Below are 23119 nucleotides of genomic sequence, written 5' to 3' on the forward strand. Positions count from 1 at the left end.
TTAGCTTTTTTGTTTACTGGAGCAACAGATCCAGGAGTTTCCCAATTCTTTTTTAGAAGGTCCAGAAAAACCTGATGAATTGGAATGGAAGTGATGACTTTTGGGGCATCCAGAAATTGGAGTAATTCCATCATTTGGTGCCTGTCATCTTGCTCCGATTGAAGCTGAAAAGGGACCAATTCCGACATTTCCTTCACAAAATTGATGAAAGAAAGGTCCCTCAGGGAGAGAACGCTTTCTGCTTTCAGCAGGCGAGGGTGGTGAAGGTAAATCATCGGTGTCTGTGGAAGTATCATCACCCCAGGTGTCATAAGGATCAGGTTGCTGACCTGTATGACCACGAGGGGGTTGGATACCCGAAGGTCCTGGTTGAGGCTCCGAGAAACCCGAAGGAATCACCGGGGGCATCGAAAATACCTTCGGAGGCATCGGTGCCGGCATCGAAAGCATCGGTGGAGCCGATGTGCGTATCGCCCCGGAGGAATGAATTGGTGGCAAGGGACGACACGGCATCGATGGAACCACTCCCAAAGGAGGAATTCGGTACGGTGTTTCTCCACCAGATGAAATTGCCACCGGGGAGCGCACCGGTGCTGTCGGTGACCCAGGTATCACCGGAAGGGCGGTCATGAGCGCTTCCATCCGGGAAAGCAGCGGTGCCAGAGTTGCTGTAATCGGGTCGGTGACCGGTTCTATTCTCGGTGCCGGAGTCGGTGCCGAAGGAATCTGGAACCGTTGCATCGCCTTGTCGATGGCCTCCTGGACCAGCCGGTCCAGTTCTTCCTGGAGACCTGGGGTAACGAGACCCGGCTCCGCGGAAGAGGGAGGCTGAGGCTGAGCCGGAGGGACCACCGTCACCGGTGGAATCGCAGCTCCCAAACCCCGACGGGGTGAGGGTTGCCTCGGTGTCTCAGAAACAGAAGTGGACGGTGCCGTTTCTGATCGAGACTTCTTCGGTGGAGGCTCGGACGGTACCGAGGTCGATGACTTTGATTCCTCGACGGTCCGAAACTTGTGATGTCGATGGCGTTGCTTCTCCCTCCGATCCCCTCGATCCTCGGGGGAAGGGACGAAAGTCGATGGCTGTGGAGACGTCTATGGCAGACGGTCACCGGGAGGTTGCCAACGATGGTATGACTTTGACGGTGCCGGTTCCGAGAACCTCGATGCGATGGACGGCGTCGGAGTGTGAGCATGGAAAAGGATTCCCATCTTCTCCATCCTGGCTTTGCGACCTTTTGGTGTCATAAGGGCACATTTGGTGCAAGTCAGGACATCATGCTCACTCCCTAAGCATAATACACAGACTCTGTGAGGGTCTGTGATAGACATGGTGCGCGTACAGTCTGGGCACTGACGGAAACCTGACGCGATGGCCACTGACCAAAAATTTAGCCACGGGACGGTCGACGGCCAGCAGGCTGCAAGGGTCAAAGTCGACGGTAATCGATGGAAAAAACGGCAAAAACTTACCGGGCACCGCGGGCTAAACTTAAATAGAGGAGGGACCCCTGTGGGGCGAATTTTACTTCAAAGAAGTCCGTGAAGAAATTCCTGTCAGGAATGTGGTAAGAGCTCCTTCACCGCGTGGCTACTGCTGCGCGGAAAAAAGAAGACTGAAAGGGGACCCCTGCTGGCTGCAGGGTTGGTGCCATGCTGAGCATGCCCAGTAGGGGCCAGTCAAAGTTCCAGAAACTTTGACAGAAGTTTTCCGTGGTTGGGCTCCATCCTCGATGTCACCCATTTGTGAGGACAACCATCCTGCTTGTCCTGTGAGAAAAGAAAAGTGTCTTGGTATATTGCCTTGCCCTGAAGCCATACTGATGGTGGTCTAAAACGAAATGTCATTTAGGAAAGACTGAAGTTGTTTAAGTACAGCTTTCTCTAAATGTTTGCTTAAATTAAAAAAAAAAAAAATATGGGGATTCGAGATAGGGTCATAATTTTTCAAATATAAAGTGTCCAAGGACTTTTCTTCTTTTTTTTTTTTTTTTTTTAAAACACAGGTTGCACTAGAGCTCTTTTGAGGCCAACAGGAATATGGCCTTTGCTCAGAGAAAAATTAGAGATTTTATATATGGGCCGATTCAGTAAAATTCGCGGGACAGCCACTCTCCTGGGCGCACGATTCTGTATTTAAATTAGGGCCCGCGGTAATAAGGAGGCACTAGGGACATTAGTGCGTCTCTAGCGCCTCCTTATTGACAAAAATGGCGGCTGTCAGCGGGTTTGACAGCCGACGCTTAATTTTACCGGTGTCAGTTGTGGAACCCGCTGACAGCCACGGGTTCGGAAAACGGACGCCGGCAAAATTGAGCATCCGTCTTCCAGCCCGCGGGCAGATTTGTTTTTTTATTTTTGGGGCCTCCGACTTGATATCGCTATGATATTAAGTCGGAGGGTGTAGAGAAAAGCAGTTTCTTCTGCTTTTCTGTACACTTTCCCAGTGCCGGCCGAAATTAACTCCTGCCTTTGGGCAAGCGTTAATTTCTGAAAGTAAAATGTGCGGCTTGGCTACACATTTTACTTTCTGTATCTCGTGGGACTAACTAATAGGCTCATCAACATGCATTTGCATGTTGCGGGCGCTATTAGTTTTTGGGGGGTTGGACATGCGTTTCCTCGCGCTATTAACCCTTACTGTATAAGGGGTAATATTAACGCGTCGAAAATGTGCGTCTAGACAGGGGCTAATGGTGCGCGAGCGCACCATACTGAATCGGCCTGACAGTTTGCTAACTTGGAACTCAAACATTTAATTGAAGCATTTGAACTTTCATTCATTGTGCAAAAATTAGTTTTAAATTTCTCATGTCAGTTGCCTCATTTGATATTTCTTGAAATGTATCCCATAAAATGGGAGATTTGTTGCCATTATTTGATGTTAAAGTGAAGAGAGAACTCACAGCTATTTTGTCACCTTAGAATCTTATTGTATCCATCTATACAACTCTGAGCAGGAATCATTCATACTTGTTTTGTACCTGTTTTGGATACTTGTGCATTTTTTCTTTCATAAGGGTCACCAGGCTGGGGTCTGCGTTGAGGAATAGTTACCTGCAGAACAAAAAGGACTCTTTAAGAGTTTACTAGTTTGCCTTCTTTTAAATGTATGTCTTTATTGGCATTTAAACATCAAAGAATAAAACAAGAAAAGGAGATGTCCTACCAGAATAGAGAAATAATCAAACCTAAGTGCAAGAGGTTAAACATTCCCACAAAAGTCCTCTTTACATTGGAACTCAATAAAAAAATTAACTAAAGGAAAAACAAATTTTCTTTTAATCTCCAGCTTGCAGATCAAATAGTAATAATTGATCCCAAACTATTTTCCACTTCTTTCCATTTAGATAATAATGCTAATTTACTAAAGATTTATCAACAATAAAGGTTTCCAAATGTACAGAGTCAGTGAAAATAATCTTATTACCCTGATGGGTTATTAGATATTTGCATGGAAATTAAAAAAAAAAAAAAAAAAGTTTCCCCAATGGAAAGAACCAGAGATTTCAATTGCAAGAAAGATCTCCTGCGCATTTGAGTTTCCAGGGAAACATCCGGAGAAATCTGCACCTTATATCCACAGAAAGCAATGTCTGCATACTTAAAATATTGCCAAAGGACTAGTTCCTTATCCAAATCTAATATAAAGATAACAACCAGAGTAGCTCTAATAGCAATATTATCCTGTGAAGCCTGCGAGAAGGCAGTAAGATTGGAACTATCAAAAGGAGTCCAAATATCTATACTACCTTCCTCTTTAGTTTCTTTCTTCAACACAGGGACATAAAAGTATCTTGATAAAGCTATTTTATCCTAATAATTCCTAACATTCTGTTTGCTTTTTTGACTGCCGCAGCACACTGAGCTGACGATTTCAATGTATTATTCACTATGACGCCTAGATCTCTTTCTTGGGTGGTAGCTCCTAATATGGAACCTAACATTGTGTAACTATAGCATGGGATAACTTGCACTTATCCACATTAAATTTCATCTGCCATTTGGATGCCCAATTTTTCAGTCTCACAAGGTTCTCCTGCAATTTATCACAATCCACTTGTGATTTAACTACTCTGAATAATTTTGTATCATCTGCAAATTTGATTACCTCACTCGTCGTATTCCTTTCCAGATAATTTATAAATATATTGTAAAGCATGGGTCCCAGTACAGATCCCTGAGGCACTCCACTCCCCACCCCCCACCCCCTCTCCACTGAGAAAATTGGACATGTTATATATTTTTATACACTTAAAACATACACTTAAAACATACACTTGTAAGTTTTATAAAACAGATAGAGAAAGTAAAATGTCTGGCATTGGAAATGTGTGTGTTTACTATAACATATGTGCATACTTTCAGGCAGAAATAGGGAGAATTTCATGAACCCGCCACTCAATTCATAAAATAATTGTATAAATCTCTGCATGTCCAGTTATGCACACAAATTGTGTATCGTGGACAGTTTTGAAAAGGCTCTATAAGGAAGGAGAACTTTTATTATCTATTACACCAGTTCAGACAAGTGGGTTATGGCCCCCTACCAGCAGATGGCAGCAGAGCACACAGCTTTCTTTGTGACATTGCCACTACTTAGGGATGTGCAGCACAGAGAAAACCCATATTCCTATGACAAAGCACTAAACATGACAAACATTCAACTTGTTTAAAAACTTCAAAATTGGGAGGAAGATCTTCTTAGATATGGACAGATATCCTGAAAAAAAAAAATAAAACCAGGAACAAAATCATGTCATAAGAGTAACAGGAATTAGCAGATAAAGACAAGTTTGCTTACCGTAAACGTTGTTTCCGTAGATAACAGGATGAATTAGCCATGCTGTCATGGGATCTGTCCATCAGGTCCGGGAGGCGGAGCTTGATAAAGCAGAGGTTGGTTTTTGTATCCTCTGCGGCTGCGCATGTGTTCCCGCGCAGGAAGTACCGATTCTCCTCAGTCTGTGATTAAGCAGTAATGGTATGAAGTAGTATGTGATTGCCAGGGAGGAGGGTGGGTCAGCATGGCTAATTCATGGCTAATTCATCCTGCTATCTACGGAAACAACGTTTACGGTAAACAAACTTGTCTTTTCCCGTCGATAGCAGGGCTGAATTAGCCATGCTGTCATGGGAGTCACAAGCTCCCAATCACGTTTAGTATTATTATTAATCTTTTTTTTTTTTTTTTTTTTTTTTAAACGTGATGACAGAGTGTGGCAATCACTTGGTATGCTCTGTTGCAGATTGCAGGACTGTTTGACCTAAACTTGCATCTGCTGAAGTTTGTTGATCTAGGCAATAATGCATAGTAAACGTGTGTAAGGAAGTCCAAGTAGCCGCCTTACAAATGTCTATGGATTGTATGTTCTTGAGGTGAGCCCATGACGTCGTCAGGGCACGAACCTGATGAGCCTTTGGCTTGTGCGAAAGAAGCTTATTTTGTTTGTCGTAACAGAATTGAATACATTGGACTATCCAGCTGGATATGGTACGTTTCGAGACTGGTAGTCCTGGTGCCTTAGGATCGAAGGATAGAAACAGTTGCGATGGACGTGTTGAAGAGGTCGTCCTATTTCTGTAGTAAGCTAGCGCCCTTTTACAGTCCAGGATGTGAAGCAACGTTTCTCTAGGCGTTGTATGGGGTTTTGGAAAAAACGTCGGTATTTCTATACTTTGGTTAAGGTGAAATTGAGAAATGACCTTCGGTAAGAAGGAGGGGTGCGTTCTAAGTACCACTTTTTGATGAAAGAATTGTAAGTATGGTTCATAGTGTACCAGTGCTTGCAGTTCACTGACCCGTCTAGCTGAGGTGACTGCTACTAGGAATACAACTTTCCATGTAAGGAATTTCATATGCGCCGATTTCATTGGTTCAAAAGGGGAAAGCATTAGTTGTTCTAAGACCTTGTTGATATTCCAAGGAATCGCTGGTTTGGCAGTGGGGGGTCTAATGTGTAATAGTCCTTTGAGGAAACGTGCAAGCAAAGGATGAGCTGCTATAGTGCCTTGATTATATGGCCTGTGGTAGGCCACGATGGCACTGAGGTGAACTCTAATCGAAGCCGTGGCTAAGCCTGTTTCGAATAAGGTATGAAGATAGTCCAACAACTGTTGCGGTGAACAATCTATAGGTGATATGTGCTGGGCTACACACCATGTGGTATACCTCTTCCATTTGTAATGGTAATTGCGTCGGGTGGAGGGTTTCCTAGATTCTAGTAGGATACGTTGAGCGTTACGGGATACGTTTTGTTCTGTTAGTAACCACCTGTCAATCTCCACGCTGTTAAGTGGAGGGATAAATGCAGTGGATGTAAAAGAGCTCCCTGGTCCTGCAACAGGAGATCCGGTCGATGTGGAAGTCGCATTGGTGTGTCGCTGGAGAGGTGCAGGAGGTAACTGTACCATGGCTGTCGTGGCCAACTTAAAGAACATTTCTAAGTCTTCTTCAAATAACTACTTTCCCTTGAAAAGGAGCTTGCTTAGACAGATTTTGGAATACATATTTGCCATCCATTGACATAACGGCAACTGCAGTCAAACTGCCATGGAAGAAGCCATCAATGTAGAAGAGGCTTAACGAGATCATCTGCTACGTTATCTCTCTAGCGTGTCCCATTGATATATTCACCCAGTCAATATTGGGGTAATTGAAGTCTCTCATTATTATCGCACTACCAATTTGGTTAGCTTCCCTAATTTCTCTTAGCATTTCACTGTCAGTCTCACTATCTTGACCAGGTGGACGGTAGTATACTCCTATCACTATAGTCTTCCCCAACACACAAGGGATTTCTACCCATAAAGATTCAATTGTGCATTTAGTCTCATGCAGGATGTTTATCCTGTTGGACTCTATGCCATCTCGGACATAAAGCGTCACACTGCCTCCCGGGTGCTCCTCTCTTTCATTGCGATATAATTTGTACCCCGGGATAGCACTGTCCCATTGGTTGTTCTCCTTCCACCATGTCTTTGAGATGCCAATTAAATCTATGTCCTCATTCACTGCTATACATTCTAATTCTCTCATCTTACTTCTTAGACTTCTGGCATTAGCATACAAACATTTCAAAGTTTGTTTTTTGTTTGTATCTCCATTCTGCTTTTTAATTGATAGGGATAAGTTAGAATTTTTTTTAACTCAGATGAGTTTTTAGTTACAGGCACTTGGACTACTTTTCTAATTATTGGAACCTCACTGTCAGGATGCCCTAATTCTAATGCATCATTAGTATCCTTTGAAGATACCTCTCTCCGAACCACGCGCTGCTGAGCTACTGTCGGCTTTCCCCTTTGTTCTAGTTTAAAAGCTGCTCTATCTCCTTTTTGAAGGTTAGCGCCAGCAGTCTGGTTCCACCCTGGTTAAGGTGCAGCTTAACTTATAGACCTCCTGAACAACAGGATTCCATACCGGAATCTTCTGGCCTAGACAGATAGCCTGAGAGATGTAGTTACAAGCAAAATAAAAAGCAAATTCATTTGCAAGATAAAAAAGTCATTTCATCTTCAGATGATTGTTCCCCCTCCTCCACAGCTGTGTATAACCGGGTTTTCCTCATGGACAGAGGCCAGTGGCATTGTCATAGTCAGGCGGCATAGCTTAAAACAGTTTGCTGTTTCATGCTCAAGTCCATGACTCTGAAGTTGTTCACTAATTAAATTCTTGATTCAACAGCATTAAAATAACACACGGAAGATTCAAGAAATAAGGTTTAAAAAAAAAAGTTTAAAAAAAGGAGGTTATAAGACTGGTGATTGCAATGACTAGCCAATCAGTTTCTGTATAAATCAGATTCCTTGCCAGTACTGAGGTCTTTCCCTTCTATAAAAATCTTTAATAAAATTATTTCAAAACAAAAAATATTAATACAGTCATGATTTAATAATAAAGGAAAAACATTTTAATTGCTTATAACAACTTAATTTAATTGATGGAGACATTTTTTGTCAACTATTGGTTGCATTAACTAGTCATTGCAATAGTTTAATTAGAAACTAGTTTAATTAGAAACTGAATTTTCATATAGTATTAAAGTGAACAGCTCTGACACCAACTTGGCCCAATTAGCTGCCACCTTGTGCAGGAAGAGTAGTGCAATGAGCCTTGAGCTGTAAGAAAGAAGCTGCTCTTTCCTCATCAAATCTCTGGAGCAAACAAAAGACCTGGTGCAAAAAATGAACAGACTCTGGTGAGAAATTTCTTTTGGAGGAAAACCTATTGTTCTGTGGACTCTTGGTCGTTGCAGCGATGACTCCTCCCATGGGGAGAGGCCCCGTGGGGAACCACAACGATAGGCTGAACTCTTGAGTAAGCGGACACAGGAGAAGGAAGTTTTATTATACAGCAAAAGATGCTGTCCGAGGGACAGACAGTGGTTGTTGACTGAGTACCTCAAGGAATGATTCCAGTCCTGACACAGGATGTTCAAGTGTCGGGTAGCTCTCACCCAGGCAGGAGACGAGGGTCCGGTAGTGGTCCGCGAACGGGGTAACCCGAGAACCCAGGTCCCAGTAGTAGAATGGCAGAGACAGATCTGGTAGTGGTCCGCGAACGGAGTACGCCAAGAATCTGATGGGTGAAGCAAAACAGAGAGTCTGGAGAGGAGAGGTACTCACAGAGTTGGTAGCTGTAATCAAGGCTGTAGCTTCTCTTGTAAAGCTGAGCAGATGCAGGACCCGAGGTCCGTGGTGCAGGAAACCCAAGGTGTAGGAGCAGGTAGGCCCTCGAGGAGCGAGTACCCAGGTTTCCTTCCGGCAGGGTTCCTGAAGAAGAACAGACAAGACCCCTAAGGAGCGGGTGTCCTGAGTAGTTAGAGCGAGGCAAACCCCGGAGGGTGGATGGAAGCGGAAGAGCCCCTGAGGAGCGGGTACCCAGAACTTCCAGGAGGCAGCGAATACCCCGGAGGGTAGGAAGCGGTGTTCCAAACGGGCAGCTTAGAAGCGGTCAGAAGTAGCTGGACCATAATCCTTGCTAACTCGAAGCAATGTTGGAAATCGGATGCTAAGTACCCGGAGGTAGTGACGTCATGCAGTGGGGCCGCCCCCGAGGTTCCCGTCATGACGAATTCAAAAGCGTGGGTGGCACGCGCACTCGCACCCTAGGAATCCTCAGGAGGAAACATGGCAAATGCAATCACCCATGCTGGTCCGGGGATGCTGGAGAAATCGGCAATCAGCAGCGGAGGCAGCCATCTTTCCCAGAGGAGAGAAGAGAGGAAGAAAAGAGGTGAGGCAGAGAGGGCACAGCCGTCTGCGACCGACGGACGCAACAGTACCCCCTTTCAAAGGGCCCCCTCCAGGCCTCCTTCCTGGAGGTTTGGGTTTCTAAGGATGCGTCTGATGGAAACGACGGATCATGTCCTTGGTTATGATGTTGACAAGTGGTTCCTATGAATTATCCTCTGGTCCATATCCCTCCCAGGGGATGAGATACTCCCAAGTCTTGCCTCTCTTGCGAACATCCAAGATGTCATCAACTTTGTACTCTATATCTTCTTCAGCATCCAGATCAGTGGGTTCCGGAGTCTTTTTAGAAAACTCAGAGTATAAGTGGCTTTAGCAGAGTCACATGAAAGGCGTTGTGTATTTTCATGGATGGAGGAAGTTTCAGGCTGTGCGTTAGATTCCCCAAGTGTCGGAGAATAGCAAAGGGTCTGACATAGCAAGGTGTAAAACGTGCCGAAGGCAGCTTGAGGCAGAAGAATTTGGTACTAGACAAGACTTTGTCTCCAGGTTGAAATTGAGGTGCCTTCCTAAGGTGAGCATCATAGGTCTTCTTGGCTCTTAGGCCTGCTTTAAGAAGCAGTTCTTTACTTTCTCCCCAGAGTTTGCGTAACTCCACTGCAGTGGTCTGAGCTGCTGGTGAAGCCACAGATAAGGGTAGCGGCAGAGGAGGTAGATGTTGACGACCGTAGACGACTTGGAATGGAGTGGATCCTGTGGATGTGGCAGAATGGGAATTTATGGCGAACTCTGCCCATGATAAAAGTTCTGCCCAGTCGTTTTATCTTGAACCCACATAAGACCGCAGGAATTGTTTAAGCGTTCTATTCATCCTTTCGGTTTGTCCATTAGACTGTGGGTGATAAGCAGAGGTTAAATCCAGGGATATGTCAAATTTTTGACAAAGAGCTTTCCAGAATTTTGCGCTGAATTGAACACCTCTGTCGGACAAGATGTGTTTAGGCATCCCATGGAGGCGGAAAATATGCTTGACAAAATGCTTTGCAAGTTCAGCAGCAGATGGTAAGCCTGGTAGAGCCACAAAATGTGCCATTTTAGAGAATCGATCAATGGTGACCCAAATTGTATTGTTCCCATTGGAGAGTGGTAAATCTACAACAAAGTCAGTCACTATATGTGTCCAAGGCTCATCTGAAACTGGCAGAGGTTGTAGGAGACCCCAGAGATGTCCAGTAGGAGGTTTTTGTTTTGCACAGGTAGCACAGGAAGATACATAAGCTTGCACATCTTCCTTCATTGTTGGCCACCAGTAGTATCGTTGAAGCATGGTAAGTGTACGGCTCTGTCCAGGGTGGTCAGCCAAGCAAGAGTCATGTACCCATCTCAATAATGTCTTCCTCAGGTTCCGGGCCACAATAGTCTTCCCAGGAGGTATAGTATTTGTGGCTGCAAGAATCACCTTTTCGGGGTTGATGATATGCAGAGGTTCATCCGGCAGATCTTCTGGGGAGAAGGATCTTGAGAGGGCGTCTGCTCGTACGATTTTGTCTCCTGGACGTATTTTAGCAGGAAATCAAACCTGTTGAAGTACAGTGACCACCTAGCCTGTCTGTGATTGAGCCGTTGAGCATGTCGAAGATACTTCAAGTTTTTGTGATCGGTAAATACTAGAATTTGATGTTGAGCACCATCCAGCCAGAGACACCACTCCTCAAAGGCCAGTTTTATAGCGAGCAATTCTTTGTCTCCGATCTCATAAGTGTTTTCAGGGCGAGAAGAAGGAACAAGGATGGAGTACATTGGATTTGCTGTACTGACTTAAGACCACTCTCACGCAGACATCAGAAGCGTCGACCTAGACTATGAACAGGCGATGCGGGTCTGGATGGTGGAGACAAGGTTTCTTCTGAAAGGCTTCTTTGAGGATCTGGAAGGCTGATACTGCCTCCGAAGAACATTTGGCTGGGTTAGCTCCCTTCTTGGTCATGGCTGTGAGTGGAACTGTCAATGAGGAATAGTTCTGTTGCGACCGGTCTCAGACGGCTTCGACCTCTGTGTCTTACCTTTTTTTCGCCTCTCTCCTCAAGCCTTGGGAAGATGGCTGCCTCCGCGTCTCCTTGCCGCATTCTCCAGTCTCCCCGGAGAGGCTCTGACGATGGCGTCCATGTTGTTCCCAAGAGCCTCCTAGGGTGTGCGCGCGCACGCCACCCACGTCTAAATGCACGTAATGGCGCAAACCTCAGAGGCGTTCCCTCGGGGTGACGTCACATGCTCCATGTATAAAGCCTCATTTAGTTTGCTAGCTATTTGAGTTAGCAAGGATCGGACTTGTCTCCATCTACGCTACTCTGCTGCTTCCAGTTGCGACTACAAAGCTTTACCTAACCTACTCTAGGGTACCCGCTCCTCGGGGGCCCTCTTTTGCTGTCTTACAGGTGCCTGACTTGGACTCTGGGTACTCGCTCCTCGAGGGCCCAGCTCTTCCATCCTGGCTCCTGCATTGGATCACCAACTACCACCGAGACCTTACCATCATACAGCATTCTTCAGGCAGTGAGTACAAGTTCTATCAAGTCTGTCTCTGCTCAGCTACTATTTGGCGTCCCTACATCCGGGCTCTGCCCCATGCCAATACGCTGCTTCTTCTGACTATCAAGACAGAGACTGACCTCCGCCGCCGAGGATATCTGGGTGATCTCCTGCTGGATCTCTATACCTGCTACTGTCCGCTCCACGGACAGCACCATTGCTGTGTAATAAAGTCTGAACCTCGGTGTCCCTGTGTATCGAGTCTAGCCTGCTCTGCGGTTCCCCTCGGGGCTCCTCCCCGTGGAAGTATCCAACTCCGCAGAGCCCAAGAATCCACACTACCACCTCACAAACACTACAAGTTCTTAATGAAGGAACGGTAGTAGTTCGTGAAGCCCAGGAAGCGGCGTAAAGTCTTTAGGCCTGTGGGTTGAGGCCAGTCTTGAATATTCTTTAGTTTCTGGGGGTCCATTTGAAAACCCATCTTGGAGATGATGTAACCCAGAAATGGTACAGATTCCTTAAGAAATTCGCATTTCTCAAGTTTCGCGTACAGATGAGTCTCACACAACCTCTTTAGTATTTTCTTAATATCCTCTTAAGAACATAAGAACATAAGAAAATGCCATTCTGGGTCAGACCAAGGGTCCATCAAGCCCAGCATCCTGTTTCCAACAATGGCCAATCCAGGCCATAAGAACCTGGCAAGTACCCAAAAACTAAGTCTATTACATGATACCATTGCTAATGGCAGTGGCTATTCTCTAAGTGAACTTAATAGCAGGTAATGGACTTCTCCCTCCAAGAACTTATCCAACCCTTTTTTAAACACAGCTATACTAACTGCACTAACCACATCCTCTGGCAACAAATTCCAGAGTTTAATTGTGCGCTGAGTGAAAAAGAACTTTCTCCGATTAGTTTTAAATGTGCCCCAGTGCCCCCTAGTCTTTCTACTATCCGAAAGAGTAAATAACCGATTCACATCTAGACCTCTCATGATTTTAAACATCTCTATCATATCCCCCCTCAGCAGTCTCTTCTCCTAACCACTTTAGTCTTTCCTCATAGGGGAGCTGTTCCATTCCCCTTATCATTTTGGTAGCCCTTCTCTGTACCTTCTCCATCGCAATTATATCTTTTTTGAGATGCAGCGACCAGAATTGTACACAGTATTCAAAGTGCGGTCTCACCATGGAGCGATATAGAGGCATTATGACATTTTCCGTTTTCTTCACCATTCCCTTTCTAATAATTCCCAACATTCTGTTTGCTTTTTTGACTGCCGCAGCACACTGAACCGACGATTTCAATGTGTTATCCACTATGATGCCTAGATCTCTTTCTTGGGTTGTAGCACCTAATATGGAACCCAACATTGTGTAATTATAGCATGGGTTATTTTTCCCTATATGCATCACCTTGCACTTATCCACATTAAATTTCATCTGCCATTTGGATGCCCAATTTTCCAGTCTCACAATGTCTTCCTGCAATTTATCACAATCTGCTTGTGATTTAACTACTCTGAACAATTTTGTGTCATCTGCAAATCTGATTCTCTCACTCATCGTATTTCTTTCCAGATCATTTATAAATATATTGAAAAGTAAGGGTCCCAATACAGATCACTGAGGCACTCCACTGTCCACTCCCTTCCACTGAGAAAATTGCCCATTTAATCCTACTCTCTGTTTCCTGTCTTTTAGCCAGTTTGCAATCCACGAAAGGACATCGCCACCTATCCCATGACTTTTTACTTTTCCTAGAAGCCTCTAATGAGGAACTTTGTCAAACGCCTTCTGAAAATCCAAGTATACTACATCTACCGGTTCACCTTTATCCACATGTTTAACAACTCCTTCAAAAAAGTGAAGCAGATTTGTGAGGCAAGACTTGCCCTGGGTAAAGCCATGCTGACTTTGTTCCATTAAACCATGTCTTTCTATATGTTCTGTGATTTTGATGTTTAGAATACTTTCCACTATTTTTCCTGGCACTGAAGTCAGGCTAACTGTTCTGTAGTTTCCCAGATCGCCCCTGGAGCCCTTTTTAAATATTGGGGTTCCATTTGCTATCCTCCAGTCTTCAGGTACAATGGATGATTTTAATGATAGGTTACAAATTTTTACTAATAGGTCTGAATTTTCATTTTTTAGTTCCTTCAGAACTCTGGGGTGTATACCATCCGGTCCAGGTGATTCACTACTCTTCAGTTTGTCAGTCAGGCCTACCACATCATCTAGGTTCACCGTGATTTGATTCAGACCATCTGAATCATTACCCATGAAAACCTTCTCCATTACGGGTACCTCCCCAACATCCTCTTCAGTAAACAGCGAAGCAAAGAAATCATTTAATCTTTCCGCGATGGCCTTATCTTCTCTAAGTGCCCCTTTAACCCCTCGATCATCTAAAGGTCCAACTGACTCCCTCACAGGCTTTCTGCTTCGGATATATTTTAAAAAGTTTTTACTGTTAGCTTTTGCCTCTACAGCCAACTTCTTTTCAAATTCTTTCTTAGCCTGTCTTATCAATGTCTTACATTTAACTTGCCAACGTTTATGCTTTATCCCATTTTCTTCTCTTGGTGTGTTTGCAGATCTTGAGAGAAGATCAGGATATCGTCAAGGTACACCACTACACACTGATATAGGAGATTACGTAGGATGTCGTTCATCATATTTTGAAACACTGCTGGTGCGTTGCTCAAGCTGAAAGGCATGATGAGATACTCGAAGTGTCCCTCGCGGGTGTTAAAAGCTATTTTCCACTCGTCTCCTGAACGGATCCGCACCAGACTGTAAGCCCCCTTAAGGTCCAATTTAGAGAATATCTTGGCTCCCTGAAGCCTGTCAAACAATTCCGATATTAGCGGTAAGGGATAGCGGTCTTTGATAGTAATGTGATTCAGATCTCTGTAATCAATGCAAGGACGAAGGGTGCCATCTTTCTTCTCAACCAAGAAATATCCTGTGCCAGCCGTGGATTTAGAGGGTCTGATGAATCCCTTTTGGAGGTTTTCTTGTATATAGGCTGATATGGCCTTAGTCTCTGCGGACGAAAGGGGATAAACCCTTCATTTGGGAGGCTCAGAGTTGGGCTTTAGGTTAATAGCGCAGTCAAAAACTCTGTGAGGTGGTAATATGTCTGCTGCTTGTTTCGAGAATACATCTTGGAATGAAGCATATTGAGGCGGCAGACCAGGCAAAGATGGTGTAAGTTGGCATACAGGCCACTTGAGAAACTTCTGAAAGGCATCTGCCATGACAGCCAGGACCCCATCATGATAGTTCCAGCATTGCCCAGTTGAACTGCGGCATGTGGTTCTGTAGCCAGGTCAACCCGAGTACCACTGGGTGCATAGCCTTCTCTAGTACCAGAAAGGAGATGTTTTCTGAATGTAGAACTCCGGTGCATAGGCCTACAGGCTGTGTGGTTAGCGAGACCTCCCCAGGAAGTGGATCTCCGTGTATAGACGATAGCAGCAGTAGCATGGCCATAGGCGGCATAGGAATTTGCAAATGTTTCACCAAGCGTTTTAAAATAAAATTTCCTCCGGTCCTGGAGTCCACGAGGGCAAGGGTTTGAAATTCGAGATTACCGCAAATAAGTGAGACTGGAATAGATAATGGAGGAGTAGGAGTAGTCGGACCTAGGAAGAGTCCTCCTGCGTATCCTAGGTCTGCAAGTTTCCCGGACAGATGGGACAAGTCTGGACATCATGGCCGGATTGACCACAGTACATGCATAACCCCATACGTTTGCGAAAACGTCTCTCCTTTGAAGTTAAATGGCTGCGGCCTAGTTGCATAGGCTCGGCTCTTCAATAGGAGAAGATGGTGGGTTAGGAGCAATGTGCAAGGCTTTAGGATGATTACCTCCCGGGACGTGCTTACGAGGGCTCTTAGTCTCTTGAGTTCGGTCTCGAATGCGGCGGTCAATTCTCCCAGCCAATTCCATGAGAGACTCTAGAGTATCGGGTAAATCTCGAGCCACCAATTTGTCCTTCAATCGGGAGTTGAGACCTTCCAAGAAAATAGCATGCAGACATCCCAAGTCCCAATGTAGTTCGGATGATAAAGTTTTGAATTCAATCACATAGTCTGGTAAAGGTTTGTTACCTTGCTGGAGATGTAGCAGGGTGGATCCTGCAACGGTTTGACGAGCTGGGTCGACAAATACAGACTTGAAAAGATCCAAGAAGCCTGTCAAGTCACTCAATATCGGGTCACTGCATTCCCATAGTGGTGAAGTCCAGGCCAGGGCTCTTCTATCAAGCAATGATAAGATATAGGTGGTCTTAGTGATAGCTGTGGGGAAGTAGTTAGGTTGCAAAGAGAAATGCATACTACATTGGTTAATAAATCCTCTACACAATTGTGCATTCCCAGAGAAGCGTGTAGGCGCAGACAGAGGTACTGTAGTTCTAACAGTAACTACTGGAGATATAGGTTCTTTAACTGAAGCTGTCGGAGGTTTCAGTTGTGCGTGCAACTGATTGAAGGTGGCCGCCAGATTTTCCAAGGACATTTGTTGCTCGGTGATCCGCTGGGCCGGGCCAGACCAGGAATGGCCTGTAGTGCTGTGAGCTGAGCCGAGTCCATGGAGTTAGCAATCTGTTGTGTTTGTGGCATGTTTTGTGGACTCTTGGTCATTGCAGCGATGACTCCTCCCACAACGATAGGCTGAACTCGAGTAAGCGGACACAGGAGAAGGAAGCTTTATTATACAGAAAAAGATGCTGTCTGAGGGACAGACAGTGGTTGTTGACTTTGAGTACCTCAAGGAATAGATCCAGACCTGACACAGGATGTTCAAGTGTCTGGTAGCTCTCACCCAGGCAGGGAGACGAGGGTCCGGTTGTGGTCCGCGAACGGGGTAACCCGAGAACCCAGGTCCCAGTAGTAGAATGACAGAGACAGATCAGGTAGTGGTCCGCGAGCAGAGTACAGCGAGAATCTGATGGGTGAAGCAAAACAGAGTCTGGAGAGGAGAGGTACTCACAGAGTTGGTAGCTGTAGTCAAGGTGTAGCTTCTCTTGTAAAGTTGAGCAGATGCAGGACCTGAGGTCCGTGGTGCAGAAAACCCAAGGTGTAGGAGCAGGTAGGCCCTCGAGGAGAGAGTACCCAGGTTTCCTTCCGGCAAGGTTCCTGAAGAAGAACAGACAAGACCCCCAAGGAGCAGGTGTCCTGAGTAGTTAGAGCGAGGCAAACCCCGGAAGAGCCCCCGAGGAGCGGGTACCCAGAACTACCAGGAGGCAGCGAATACCTCAGAGGGTAGGAAGCGGTGTTCCAAGCAGGCAGCTTAGAAGCGGTCAGAAGTAGCTGGACTGTAATCCTTGCTAACTCGTAAGGAGGCCAAGTACCCGGAGGTATTGACGTCATGCGGTGCGGCCGCCCCTGGAGGTTCCCGCCATGACGTATTCAAAAGCGTGGGTGGCGCGCACTCGGGTGTACCCTAGGAGGCCTCAGGAGGAAACATGGCGAACGCAATCACCCATGCTGGACTGGGGACACCGGAGAGGTCGGCAATCAGCAGTGTAGGCAGCCATCTTTCCCAGAGAGGAGAGGAGAGAGGAAGAAAAGAGGTGAGGCAGAGAGAGCGCAACCGTCTGCGACCGATGGACGCAACACCTATAGCCTGAAGTGAATCAAAGACAGAAAACTCCGACAGGAATTAATACTGGGTCACCCGGAGTTACTGGCATAGAAGGCACAGGAGGGAAGGCTGCCTGAGGAGATGACAAAATGGCAGCTGTTCCCACTGAAATCAGTGCCTCAGTCTCCATTTCTAAAGCTTTCCTCAGCACAACTCTCCAAAGTTGCCGCTAAAAGAAGAGGGCCCTGCTGAATCCATCTGCCCTGCTCTGCCGGGTTTAGAATAAAACTCAGGCTCCGAGGAACAGCATTACTTTCCCTGCATAGTGGGCAGTAGAAGCCAGCAATTCTGCAGATGGGCAGGCTCACTAGCACTGTGGTGCTGACAGGTAGCCACCCCAATTAGAGGCCTCCCAACAGCTGAGGAAAGAACTGGAAGGAATAAACCCAGAGGCCAATGTGGGAGATGGGACTTCACTTCCTCTCCACATCACTGAGACTTACTGCCAGCAAACAATCACAAGGACCCAGCAGACATTGCCTGAAATTGTTCTGCTTTTCCCCCCCTCTTCTTTTAAGTTTCATTATCCTTTGGCTGGCGAAGTAAATAAGAAGCAGAATAGTGGGAGTGGGGGGGAATGGGAGAGAAAGGAACAATCTTCTCAGAGAATCAATTCAAGCCTAAAGCTCTCCCACTATTCTATCAAATCCTCTCTAGGACTAAGAGTTTCCATAAATGGGCATCCTGGCCTGTAGCTCAAGCAACAAATGCTCAAAACACTCAAGTAGGCTGAACAAGCCAAACCTGGAAACCACAGATCTGCTGCACCAGATGAGAAAGCAGAGTTGCTTACCTGTAACAGGTGTTATCCCAGGACAGCAGGATGTAGTCCTCATGTATGGGTGACGTCACTGCACGGAGCCCTATCACGGAAAACTTTCTGTCAAAGTTTCTTGAAACTTTTGACTGGTACACTGAGCATGCCATTATCCCTCGAGCCAGATTCTCCCTTTAGTCTCGTTTGTAGCAATAAGTGCGAGTGAAAAATTTGAAATAAAAAACGTTTCGGACCCAACTCCGCGGGGTGGCGGGTGGGTTTCGTGAGGACTACATCCTGCTGTCCTGGGATAACACCTGTTACAGGTAAGCAATTCTGCTTTATCCCAGGACAAGCAGGATGATAGTCCTCACATATGGGTGATTAGCAAGCTACAGGCTGAGTCATCTTTGGTTTGGACCAACAGCATACAACCTGTGCAACAGACACAACTGGTGTACTGTTGGGAAAAATGAGGCAGCCTGAAATCACAGCAGGGTGGATGTGGAAGGAGATGGGATTATACTGGAAATAAGTTCTTTAAGACAGATTGTCCAAAGGCTGAATCCTGTCGTCCTTCTTTGTCCAAGCAGTAATGAGCTGCAAATGTGTGAAGAGAGCTCCATGTTGCAGCCTTACAAATCTCAGCAATCGGTACTGTGAGTATGTGCGCTACTGAGGTTGACATTGCTCTGAGTGCGCCTTTACTCGTCCTTGGAGAGGAAGGCCTGCTTTCTCATAGCATAACTCTTTACAATCTGCTAGCCAGTTGGAGAGAGTTTGTTTGCCCACTGCCCTACCTGGTTTGTTTTTATCTAAAGAAACAAAGAGCTGGGTGGATTTCCCATGGACTGCAGTGCGGTCTAGGTAATAGGCAAGTGCACGTTTACAGTCTTAGGTGTGTAAAACCCTTTCACCTTGGTGAGAGTGAGGTCTTGGGAAGAAAGTGGGCAAGACTATGGACTGATTCAAGTGGAAGTCAGTAACCACTTTGGGAAGGAATTTTGGGTGAGTACGTAGGACCACTCGGTCACGTAGGAACCTTGTATAGGGTGAGTATGTGACAAGTGTTTGTAACTCACTAATCCTTCTAGAAGAGGTAATAGCTATTATGAAGAGAACTTCCACGTAAGAAATTTAATATCGCATGAATCTATAGGCTCAAAAGGAGAACGCATGAGACTTGTTAATACTACATTAAGATCCCATTCTGTGACTGGTGGCTGTAACGGGGGTTTTAACTGAATTAAACTCTCATGAAACTATTGACAAGGGGTTGCACTGATATCGGGGCATCCCCTACTCCTTTGTGGTAGACTGAGATAGCACTCAGATGCACCCTTACTGACGTACTCTGAAGACCAGAGTCTGAAAGGTGCCAAAGATAGTCTAATAAAGATGATGTGGGGCAGGAAAAGGGGTCAATACTGTTTTGCGTGCACCACGTGGTGAATCTTTTCCACTTACGACAATAGGATTTTCGTGTGAAAGGTTTCTGTGAAGCTACAAGCACTTGAGAGACATTAGTTGAAAGCTTGAGTGGTTGAGTGGTTGAAGGATAAAGCTTTCAACATCCATGCTGTGAGGGATAGGATTTGAAGGTTGGGATGGCGTAACCTGCCCTGGTCCTGAATTATGAGAGTGGGTGCTGTGCCCAGGCGAATTGGTTCCTTGATCGAGAGGTCGAGAAGTATGGGAAACCACACTTGTTGAGGCCAATACGGGGCTATGAGTATCATTGATCCTTCGTCCTGTTGTAGCTTCATGAGAGTTTTGGTTATCAGTGGTATCGGGGGATACTCGAATAGGAGGCCTGAGTTCCAGGGGAAAGCAAAGGCATCCATGGCTAACTGGTTTCTCTGCTTGTGTAAGGAGCAGAATCTGTCCACTTTGTGATTCAGTTCAGATGCAAAGAGGTCTATTGTTGGTTGACCCCAACGCTGGAATATTCTGGCCGTTACTAAAGGATCCAGGGACCACTCGAGGGGATGGAACTGATGACTGAGGCGATCTGCAATGCCTGCTAGATAAATGGCCCGGAGACACATGGAATGTGTCAGGGCCCAGTCCCAAATTTGCGCGGCTTCTTGGCAAAGGAGATAAGAGCCCATACCCTCCTTGTTTGTTCAGGTACCACATGGCAACTGTGTTGTCTGTTTGTATTAGAACAGTCTTGTGTGAAAGGCAGTCCTTGAATGCATATAGAGCATAACGTATTGCTCGAAGCTCCAGGAAGTTGATTTGAAATGTTGCTTCGAGACTTGTCCAAGTACCTTGAGTCTGAAGATTGTTCATATGTGCTCTCCAACCTAAGGTGGGTGCATCTGTAGTTAAGGTCACTTGTGGGACTGATTGCTGGAACGGTAGGCCTGTTAGTAAGTTGTTTGTGTTCATCCACCAAAGGAGAGTTGAACATAACTGGTGGTTTATTTGAACTGGAGACAACAGTGGTTGAATGGCTTGGTGCCACTGTGATCTCAAAGTCCATTGCATTATTCTCATGGCTAATCTGGCCATAGGGGTGATGTGGATTGTGGAAACCATGTGGCCCAGCAGAGTTAGGAACTGATGGGCTGTAGCTGTTTTCTTTGCGCGCAGAGATTTCTCTAATCTGGAGAGTACGTCTGCGTGGTCTTTTGGTAGGAAGGCTTTTGATATGGTGGTGTTCAATTCTGCTCTGATGAACTGTAGAAGGCGAGATGGTATAAGGTGGGATTTTTGGTAATTGATAAGAAATCCCAAAAAGTGAAGCAGATTGGTTGCGAGCTTGAGAGAATCGAGAGCTCCTTGTTTTGATTGGCTCTTGATGAGCCAGTCGTCCAGATAAAGAAAAATGTGTATACTTTCCTTGCGTAAATGGGCCGCTGCCACTGCTAGGCACTTTGTGAATACTCGGGGTGCTGATGCAAGTCCGAATGGCAGAACCCGGTATTGAAAGTGTTGATGACCCACCAGGAAATGCAGGAACTCGCGCTGAGGAGGGAATATAGAAATGTGAGCGTAAGCGTCTTGAAGATCCAAGGAACAGAGCCAATCTCCTGCTTGAAGAATGGGAATCATGGTGCCTAAGGACACCATCCTGAATTTTTCTTTCGTAGAAATTTGTTGAGATTTCGGAGGTCTAAGATGGGACGTAGTCCTCCTGTTTTCCTTTGGAATGAGAAAATAGCGGGAGTAGAATCCTCTGCCCTGCTGAGGTCGAAGAACTGGTTCCATGGCCCTGGCTCTCAGAAGGGTGGATAATTCTGTTTCTAAAAGAGTGGTATGGTCTTTGTGTACCCAGAGGGAGTTTGGTGGGGAATCTCTGGGTACTGTGAGAAAATACAGATGGTAACCTTGTGTTCTAATGGATAATACCCATTGATCTGTTGTGATGTTTATCCAATTGGTAGAAAGAATGAGACCCGGCCTCAAACTGGTAAATTTTGAATGGGGTTTTTGGAGTGGCTGCTGTTCTCCAGTAGGTTTTCAAAACCCAGATGCTTGGCCTGTCTGAGGGGGAGGTTGAGGTCTAGATGCTTTTGGCTGTCTGGGATGGCTCCTTTGTGATAGCCTTGTAGTTCTACCATGAGAAGCTGGTGGATAATATCTTTGTGGTCGATAGAAAGGCTTTCTTGTATCTTTTCTGGATGGGCGTCTTGCAGAAGATGGAGTCTCTGCAGTAATTATAGAGAGTTGGCGCAGAGTTTCGTTATGAACTTTCAGCTGTGCAACTGCATCTTGCACTTTTTCACCAAACAGGTTCTCACCTGTGCAAGGAAGATCAGCCAATTTCTCTTGTACATCAGGCCTGAGGTCGGATGCCTTCAACCATGCCCATCTTTGGGCACTAATTCCAGTCGCTGACATTCTGGAGGATGTCTCAAATGAGTCATAGGCAGAACGTACCTTGTGTTTGCCAGCTTCTAGACCTTTGTGTATGATAGAACTGAAAGTGTCTTGATGCTGATGTGGAAGGGTTTCAGATAATTTTTGCATTTGTTTCCACAAATTTCTTTGGTATTGTGTCATATATAACTGGTATGAGGCAATTCTTGATAAGAGCATGGAACCTTGGAACATTTTACGTCCTAAATTATCTAAGAATTTTTGCTCTTTTCCCAGTGGTGTGGAAGAGTGTGGTCAAATCCTCTTTGATCTTTTTTGCATGGACTCTACCACAACAGATTGATGTGGGAGCTGAGGTTTTTGAAACCCATGTATGTGCTGCACTAAATATGCGGCATTTGTCCTCCTGTTTACCGGTGGCACAGTGCAGGGATGTTCCCAAAGGCGATGTTGAAGGTCAACTAGCACTTCATGTACTGGTATGGTGACAATTTCTTTAGGAGCATCCACAAATTGAAGGACTTCTAAAGTCCTGTGTCTTGTATCCTCTTCTGTTAGTAATTGAAAGGGGATTGTGTCAGACATTTCCCGAACAAAGTTTGAGCAGGAGAGGTCCTCAGAAGGTGATTTTCTCCTTTCCTCTGGTGGTGAAGGGTCCGACAAGATGTCTTCAGTAGAAGAATCGGTGTCCACATCCTCCCAGGTGTCTGATAAAGTGTGTGGATGTGGACTGGAAGGAGGAAGTGAAAATGGCATCGACGGAGGCATGGTCTTCGATGAATCCATCGGTGGTTTTTGTTTATGCCTTGGTAGCATTGATGGTGATGGATATGGCACTGATGGTATCGACAGTGGCATCGGGCGTCTCGATCCCGAGAGTCCTGACAGTCCTGGCATCGGCAGAGGCATCAATGGCTGTTGGTCAGAATCGGTGCCTCCTTTGTCCGAAGAGCCCAGTATCGGTATCGGGTGCTTGATCGGTGTCTTAGGCATCGATAGAGCAGGTTGCGTCGGCAGGGCACTGATCAATGTATCAAGCCTAGATAGCAGTGGAGCAAGAATTGATGGCTCCGGCACCGGTGGAGGAATGGGAACCGGCATTGGTGGATAAAGTTCTCGGAGGGCATCGATAAATGCCTGGCGGATAAATCC

At 45.8% G+C, this 23119-nt stretch overlaps 1 protein-coding gene across 4 annotated transcripts in view; it reads right to left on the reverse strand.

Annotated features, from left to right (window-relative positions):
• CCDC77 (coiled-coil domain containing 77) overlaps positions 1-23119 on the reverse strand; it is a 305397-nt gene that overhangs the window by 168515 nt on the left and 113763 nt on the right. For all 4 annotated transcript variants that reach the window (XM_029599936.1, XM_029599938.1, XM_029599937.1 and 1 more), the window contains exon 6: positions 2985-3057. In XM_029599936.1, the coding sequence (XP_029455796.1) occupies positions 2985-3057 (73 nt within the window). The remainder of the gene's footprint in view (positions 1-2984; positions 3058-23119) is intronic.

Source organism: Rhinatrema bivittatum, chromosome 4 (genome assembly GCF_901001135.1).
Source record: "Rhinatrema bivittatum chromosome 4, aRhiBiv1.1, whole genome shotgun sequence".
NCBI classification, from domain to species: Eukaryota; Metazoa; Chordata; class Amphibia; order Gymnophiona; family Rhinatrematidae; genus Rhinatrema; species Rhinatrema bivittatum.